Source organism: Limulus polyphemus, unplaced genomic scaffold, assembly GCF_000517525.1.
Source record: "Limulus polyphemus unplaced genomic scaffold, Limulus_polyphemus-2.1.2 Scaffold5480, whole genome shotgun sequence".
In the NCBI taxonomy this organism is placed as follows: domain Eukaryota; kingdom Metazoa; phylum Arthropoda; class Merostomata; order Xiphosura; family Limulidae; genus Limulus; species Limulus polyphemus.
In genome coordinates, this window is record NW_013671090.1 from 60,200 (window position 1) to 68,594 (window position 8,395).

Consider the following 8,395-nt stretch of genomic DNA (forward strand, 5'->3'; position numbering starts at 1 on the left):
TGTTTGTTGGACGCCCTCATTTTTAGTATATAAGCCGGAGATAGATTGAAGAGAGATAATTGAGTCAAGCGAGCAGTAGGCACCTAACGTAAAATTTGTGAATCGCTGTGTTATAAGGTTGATAAGTTTAAAGTGACTGTGGAAATTCTGTGTATTACAAAGTTGTATCGATAAAGAATAAACTAGTTTTAATTACTAAAGGACTTGTATCGCTAAAGTTTTTCGGAGAGAATTTCTACGGGAAATTAACATACATGCAGTTACGCAACAATACTATAGACTTACTGGTTCAGTTAATGGTAATGGAAAGTCTGGTATCATAACAACAATACCTGGATTATTATATACGGTAAACTTACTGGTTTAGTTAAAGTAATGAAAAGTATGAAATCATAACAACAATACCTGAAGTCTCATGCGATGTGCTTTGTAGATCTTGTCTTGTATAAGGGTTACGTCTAGGATCATCGACATTTTCTTCAGATACACCAATCTTCTGTGTAAAAAAGTCGCCACTTGATGTATACAGTTTGGTGGCGTTTTGGGGTAGATCTTGGTATTTTAATGTTCCTTGGGGTTCAGTAGGATGATCAGTTTGAAACACATCACTCACATCCTCGTTTTTTGGTGAGTGTGGTTCACCAAAATTATCCTCACTTGTAACTTTCTTATCAACTGTGAAACCAGGTTTGCCAGTTTTGTAATCAGGACTTGATTCATAAGGATACTCATGGTAATTTGTTTGCTTCTTAGGAAAGTAGGGTGAGTCTTGTCCACTTCCAAGAGCAGATGACGTCAGTGCTGGATTGGAATACACGCTTGGTGCAGCTGAAACATTGATTGGATGTGTTTCTTGACTTCCGGTTATCATATGTTGAACTATGTCGCTTGATCCTCCTACTGTGGTCGGTTTGACGACAGGTGGAGAAGAGCCAAGGGTTGGTCTTCTGATGGAATTAGCAAGTGTGGGGTTAAGAATAGTTCCATTCCAGCTTTCTTCTGTTACGTCTGGTACATTTGATGTGAGAATGACGATACTTGTTGTTGTGTCTAAACCAGTAGGTGTTTGTGTAGATACTCCTGATAATATGTCTAATCCATTTGGTGCGGCAGTCATTATTTTTTCTGTTTGGTTTGATACGTTATCTAGTACTGTTGTTGTTGTTTCTGTTGGGTTTGTTACTACTGTTTCATTGTTGCCTGTGACAAACGAAATAACGTCTGTGGATATTTGATCTCTAGTTGTTCTTATCTCTGTTGGGTTTGTTACTACTGTCTCATTGTTACCTGTGACAAACGAACTAACGTCTGTGAAAATTTGATCTATTGTTGATCTTATTCTTTCTGTTGGGTTTGTTACTATTGTTTCGTTGTTATCTGTGATAGATGAACTAGGAACTGTGGATATGTTATCTACTGATGTTCCAGTTGCTTCTGTTTGGTTTGTTACTACTGTTTCATTGTTATCTATAACAAACGAACTAGCAGCTGTGGATATGTTATCCACTGTTGTTCTTGTTGTTTGTGTTGGGTTTGTTACTACTGTTTCATTGTTACCTGTGACAAATGAACTAGCAGCTGTGGATATGTTGTCTACTGTTATTCTTGTTGTTTCTGTTGGGTTTGTTAATACTGTTTCATTGTTACTTGTGACAAACGAACTAGCAGCTGTGGATATGTTATCTACTGATGTTCCAGTTGCTTCTGTTTGGTTTGTTACTACTGTTTCATTGTTATCTATAACAAACGAACTAGCAGCTGTGGATATGTTATCTGATGATGTTCTTGTTACTTCTGTTGGGTTTGTTACTATCGTTTCATTGTTACCCGTGACGAATGAAGTAGCGACTGTGGATATGTTATCTACTGTTGTTCTTGTTGTTTCTGTTGGGTTTGTTACTACTGTTTCATTGTTGCCTGTGATAGATGAACTAGGAGCTGTGGATATGTTGTCTACTGTTGTTCTTGTTGTTTCTGTTGGGTTTGTTACTATTGTTTCATTGTTACGTGAGACAGATGAACTAGAAACTGTGGATATGTTATCTACTGTTGTTCTTGATGCTTCTGTTGGGTTTGTTACTACTGTTTCATTGTTACCTGTGACAAGCGAACTAGGAACTGTGGATATGTTGTCTACTGTTGTTCTTGTTGTTTCTGTTGGGTTTGTTATTACTGTTTCATTGTTACCTGTGATAGATGAACTAGCAGCTGTGGATATGTTATCTACTGTTGTTCTTGATGCTTCTGTTTGGTTTGTTACTACTGTTTCATTGTTACCTGTGACAAACGAACTAGGAACTGTGGATATATTATCTACTGATGTTCTTGTTGCTTCTGTTTGGCTGGTTACTATTGTTTCATTGTTACGTGAGATAGATGAACTAGGAACTGTGGATATGTTATCCACTGTTGTTCTTGATGCTTCTGTTTGGTTTGTTACTACTGTTTCATTGTTACCTGTGACAAACGAACTAGCAGCTGTGGATATGTTATCTACTGTTGTTCTTGATGCTTCTGTTTGGTTTGTTACTACTGTTTCATTGTTACCTGTGACAAACCAACTAGCAGCTGTGGATATGTTATCTACAGTTGTTTTTATTCTTTTTGTTGGGTTTGTTATTACTGTTTCATTGTTACCTGTGATAGATGAACTAGGAACTGTAGATATGTTATCTACTGTTGTTCTTGATGCTTCTGTTTGGTTTGTTACTACTGTTTCATTGTTACCTGTGACAAACGAACTAGCAGCTGTGGATATGTTATCTACTGTTGTTCTTCTTGTTTCTCTTGGGGTTGTTACTACTTTTTCATTGTTACCTTTGAAAGATGAACTAGGAATTCTTGATATGTTATCTACTGTTGTTCTTGTTGTTTCTGTTGGGTTTGTTACTGCTGTTTCAGTGTTAGCTGTGACAAACGAAGTAGCAGCTGTGGATATGTTATCTTCTGTTGTTTTTTTGTTTCTGTTGGGTATGTTACTACTGTTTCATTGTTACCTGTGACGAATGAAGTAGCAACTGTGGATATATTATCTGCTGTTGTTCTTGTTGTTTTTCTCGGGATTGTTATTAGTGTTTCATTGCTATCTGTAGCATACGAAATAGCAGCTGTGGATATCTTATGTATTGTTGTTCTTGTTGTTTCTGTTGGGTTTGTTTTCACTGTTTCATTATAAAATGTAACAAACGAAGCAGCAGCTGTGGATATGTTATCTTCTGTTGTTTTTTTTGTTTCTGTTGGGTTTGTTACTACTGTTTCATTGTTACCTGTAACGAATAAAGTAGCAACTGTGGATATATTATCTGCTGTTGTTCTTGTTGTTTCTCTCGGGATTGTTACTACTGCTTCATTGCTATCTGTGGCATACGAACTAGCATCTGTGATTATGTTATCTACTGTTGTTGTTTCTGTTGCGTTTGGTACTACTATCTTATTGTTTTCTGTAACATACGAACTAGCATCTGTGAATATGTTATCTACAGTTGTTTTTGTTTGATTTGTTGGTACTGTTTCATTGTTACCTGTGACAAAGGAACTAGCAGCTGTGGATATGTTATCTACTGATGTTCTTATTTCTTCTGCTGGGTTTGTTACTATCGTTTCATTGCTACCCGTGACGAATGACGTAGCGGCTGTGGCTATGTTATCTAATATTGTTCTTGCTGTTTCTGTTCGGTTTGTTACTACTGTTTCATTGTTATCTGTGACAAACGAACTAGCAGCTGTGGTTATGTTATCTACTGTTGTTATTGTTGTTTCTGTTGGGTTTGTTACTACTGTTTCATTGTTGCCTGTGATAGATGGACTAGGAACTGTGGATATGTTATCTACTGATGTTCTTGTTGTTTCTGTTGGGTTTATTACTATTGTTTTATTGGTGCCTGTGATAGATGAACTAGGAATTGTGGATATGTTATCTACTGTTGTTCTTGTTGTTTCTGTTGGGTTTGGGACTATTGTTTCATTGTTACGTGAGATTGATGAACTAGGAACTGTGGATATGTTATCTACTGTTGTTCTTGTAGTTTTTGTATGGATTGTTACTACTGTTTCATTGTTACCTGTGACAAACGAAGTAGCAGCTGTGGCTATGTTATCTACTGTTGTTATTGTTGTTTCTGTTGGGTTTGTAACTACCGTTTCATTGTTACCTGTGATAAATGAATTAGGAACTGTGGATATGTTATGTACTGATGTTCTTGTTACTTCTACTGGGTTTGTTACTTTCGTTTCATTGTTGCCTGTGATAGATGGACTAGGAACTGTGGATATCTTATCTACTGTTGTTATTATTGTTTCTGTTGGGTTTATTACTATTGTTTTATTGGTGCCTGTGATAGATGAACTAGGAACTGTGGATATGTTATCTACTAAAGTTTTTGTTACTTCTTTTGGGTTTGTTACTATCGTTTCATTGTTATCTATGACAAACGAACTAGTAGCTGTGGATATGTTATCTACCGCTGTTCTTGTTGTTTCTGTTGAGTTTGTTACTACTGTTTCATTGTTACCTGTGACAAACGAACTAGCAGTTGTGGATATGTTATCTACTGCTGTTCTTGTTTTTTCTGTTGGGTTTGTTACTACTGATTCTTTGTTACCTGTGGTAGATGAATTAGGAACTGTGGATATGTTATCTACTGTTGTTCTTGTTGTTTCTGTTGGGTTTGTTACTATTGTTTCATTGTTATATATAACAAACGAACTAGTAGCTGTGGATATGTTATCTATTGCTGTTGTCGTTGTATCTCTTGGGATTGTTACTACTGTTTCATTGCTATCTGTAGCATACGAACTAGCAGCTGTGGATATGTTATCTACTCTTGTTCTTGTTGTTTCTGTTGGGTGTTGTACTACTGTTTGATTGTTTCTTGTGACAGACGAATTAGGAGTTGTAGATATGTTGTCTTCTGGTGTTATTGTTGGGGATGTTTCTACTGTTGCATTGTTACTTATGACAAACGAACTAGTAGTTGTGGATATGTTATCTACTGTTGTTATTGTTGTTTCTGTTTGGTTTATTACTACTATGTTAGGTTTAGTTGGTAGAGACGTTGTCAGAGGCAGTTTCATTGTTAGTTTATGATTAGTCATTTTTGCTGTATTATTTGTTGTTGTTGGAATAACTGTTGTAATTGTTTTCATTGTTGTAGAAGCATTAGCAATTGTTGTGAGTTTCATAGTTACTGTTTGACTAGTTGGTTTAGGATGATTCAAAGTTGTTGTTTTAACTGATTTTGGATTAACCGTTGGAGTTTCTTTTATGGTTGTTGTTGGCTTATCTGTTGTTATTGGATTATATTTTGTATTTTGCTTCAATGTAACAGTAGGGTTTTCTATTGTACTTGTTTTATCTATTTTGGATATTTCTGTGGCTTTGACTTGTTTGGACGTTGTTGTTGGCCTGATTTTTGTTATTGGATTAGGGGTTGTAATTTGTTCCGTGGATGTGATTGATTTAATTGCTGTTGGAGTAACTTTTGTAGTTGATTTCATGATGTTTGTTGGCTTAGATGTTGCTGTTGGCTTGACTGTTGTTGTGGGATTAACTTCTGTAGTTGGATTAGGTGTTGTAGTTTCTTGTGTGGTTGTGGTTGATTTAGTTGTTTCTTTATCAAGTGTTGTAGTGGGTTTCATCATTGTGGTTGGCTTAGTTGTTGTTGTTGGGTTAACTTGTGTATATTGTTTTTCTGTTATAGTTGTTTCAATTGTTTTCATTATTGTAGATTGTGTAGTAATTGTGGTTGGTTTAGCTGTTCTTGTTGGTTTGATTGTTGTTGTGGGATAAATTTCTGTAGTTGGATTATATGTTGTAGTTGATTTATTTGTTGTTGGATTAACTGTTGTTATTGATTTCATTGTTATGGTTGTCTTAAGCGTTGGTTTTGGATTAACTGTTGTGATTCTTTTTATTGTTGTTGTTGTGTTAACTTTTGTAGTTTGTCTCATTTTTGTGGGATGATCTTCTGTTGTAGTTGTTTTATCTGCTTTGGATATTCCCATATGTGTGGTTTGCTTAGACGTTGTTGTTGGTCTCGCTGTTGTTGTAGGTTTAATTTCTTTTATTGGATTATTGGTTGTAGTCGATTTAGTTGTTCTTGAATTAACTTTTGTATTTGGTTTCATTGTTGTTGTTGGCTTGAACGTTGTTTTTGGATTAAGTGTTGTAGATGGTTTTATTATTGTGGTTGGCTTGAAAGTTGTTTTTGGATGAAGTGTTATAGTTGGTTTCATCATCGTGGTTGGCATAGTTATTGTTGTTGGATTAACTGTTGTATTAGGTTTCACCATTGTGGTTAGTTTAGCTGTTGTTGTTGGATTAACTTCTGTACTTGGATTAGGTGTTGTAGTTTCTTCTATGGTTGTAGTTGATTTAATTGGTTTTGGATTAACTGTTGTCGTTGATTTCATTGTCGTGGTTTCCTTAACCGTTGTTTTTGGAGCAACGTTTATAATTGCTTCTCTGGTTGTTATTGTTGGCTTAGCCGTTGTTGTGGGGTTAAGTTTTATAGTTTCTATAATTATAGTGGTAGGATTTTCTGTTGTAGTTGGTTTCATTGTTGTGGTTAGTTTAGCTGTTGTTGTTGGATTAACTTCTTTAGTTGGATTATGTGTTGTAGTTTCTTGTATGGATGTGGTTGATTCAGTTGTTTTTGGATTAAGAGTTATAGCTTGTTTCATCATTGTGGTTGGCTTAGTTGTTGTTGTTGGGTTAGCTTGTGCAGTTTGACTTAATGTTGTCGTAGGTTTTTCTGTTGTAGTTGTTATATCTGCTTTGGTTATTTCTGTGGTTTGCTTAGACACTGTTATTGACCTCATTGTTGTTGTAGGATTAACTTCTGTCGTTGGACTAGGGGTTTTAATTTCATCCATGGTTTTGGTCGATTTAGTTGTTGTTGGATTAACTTTTGTAGTTTTTCTTATTGTACTGGTAGGATTTTCTGTTATAGACGTTTTATCTGGTTTGGTTATTTCTGTGGTTTGCTTAGACATTGTTATTGACCTCATTGTTGTTGTAGGATTAACTTCTGTCGTTGGATTAGGGGTTGTAATTTCTTCCATGGTTGTGGTCGATTTAGTTGTTGTTGGATTAACTTTTGTAGTTTGTCTTATTGTAGGGGTAGGTTTTTCTGTTGTAATTGTTTCATCTGGTTTGGTTATTTCTGTGGTTTGCTTAGACATTGTTATTGACCTCATTGTTGTTGTAGGATTAACTTCTGTCGTTGGATTAGGGGTTGTAATTTCTTCCATGGTTGTGGTCGATTTAGTTATTGTTTGATCAGCTTTTGTTGTTTGTCTAATTGTAGTGGTAGGATTTTCTGTTGTAGTTGTTTTACCTTCTTTGGTAATTTCTGTGGTTTGCTTAGACGTTGTTATTGGCCTCATTGTTCTGCTAGGGTTAACTTCTGTCGTTGGATTAGGGGTTGTAATTTCTTCCATGATTGTGGTCGATTTAGTTGTTGTTGGATTAACTTTTGTAGTTTTTCTTATTGTACTGGTAGGATTTTCTGTTGTAGATGTTTTATCTGGTTTGGTTATTTCTGTGGTTTGCTTAGACATTGTTATTGACCTCGTTGTTTTTGTAGAGTTAACGTCTGTCGTTGGATTAGGGGTTGTAATTTTTTCCATGGTTGTGTTCGATTTAGTTGTTGTTGGATTAACTTCTGTAGTTTTTCTTATTGTAGTGGTAGGATTTTCTGTTGTAGTTGTTTTAACTCCTTTGGTTATTCCCGTGGTTGTGGTATGCTTAGACATTGTTGTTGGCCTAATTGTTGTTGTGGGGTTAACTTCGGTTGTTGGATTAGGGGTTGTAATTTCTTCCATGGTTGTGGTCGATTTAGTTGTTGTTGGATTAACTTCTGTAGTTTGTCTTATTGTAGTGGTAGGATTTTCTGTTGTAGTTGTTTTATGTGCTTTGGTTATTTCCGTGGTTGTGGTATGCTTAGACATTGTTGTTGGCCTAATTGTTGTTGTGGGGTTAACTTCTGTTGTTGGATTAGGGGTTGTAATTTCTTCCATGGTTGTGGTCAATTTAGTTGTTGTTGGATTAACTTCTGTAGTTTGTCTTATAGTAGTGGTAGGATTTTCTGTTGTAGTTGTTTTATCCGCATTGGTAATTTCTGTGGTTTGCTTAGACGTTGTTATTGGCCTAATTGTTCTTGTAGGATTAACTTCTGTCGTTGGATTAGGGGTTATAATTTCTTCCATGGTTGTGGTCGATTTAGTTGTTGTTGGATTAACTTCTGTAGTTTGTCTTATTGTAGTGGTAGGATTTTCTGTTGTAGTTGTTTTATCCGCATTGGTAATTTCTGTGGTTTGCTTAGACGTTGTTATTGGCCTAATTGTTCTTGTAGGATTAACTTCTGTCGTTGGATTAGGGGTTGTAATTTCTTCC

At 35.7% G+C, this 8,395-nt stretch overlaps 1 protein-coding gene across 1 annotated transcript; it reads right to left on the minus strand.

Moving 5' to 3' along the window:
- Positions 1-5,261: 5,261 nt before the first annotated feature.
- LOC106472637 (mucin-2-like) lies at positions 5,262-8,208 on the minus strand. The gene is made up of 2 exons (XM_022401185.1): positions 5,932-8,208; positions 5,262-5,282 (listed from the first exon to the last, which is right to left on the minus strand). Exons 1-2 carry the CDS (start codon positions 8,206-8,208, stop codon positions 5,262-5,264), a joined length of 2,298 nt encoding a protein of 765 aa, XP_022256893.1.
- Between the last annotated feature and the right edge of the window lie 187 nt (positions 8,209-8,395).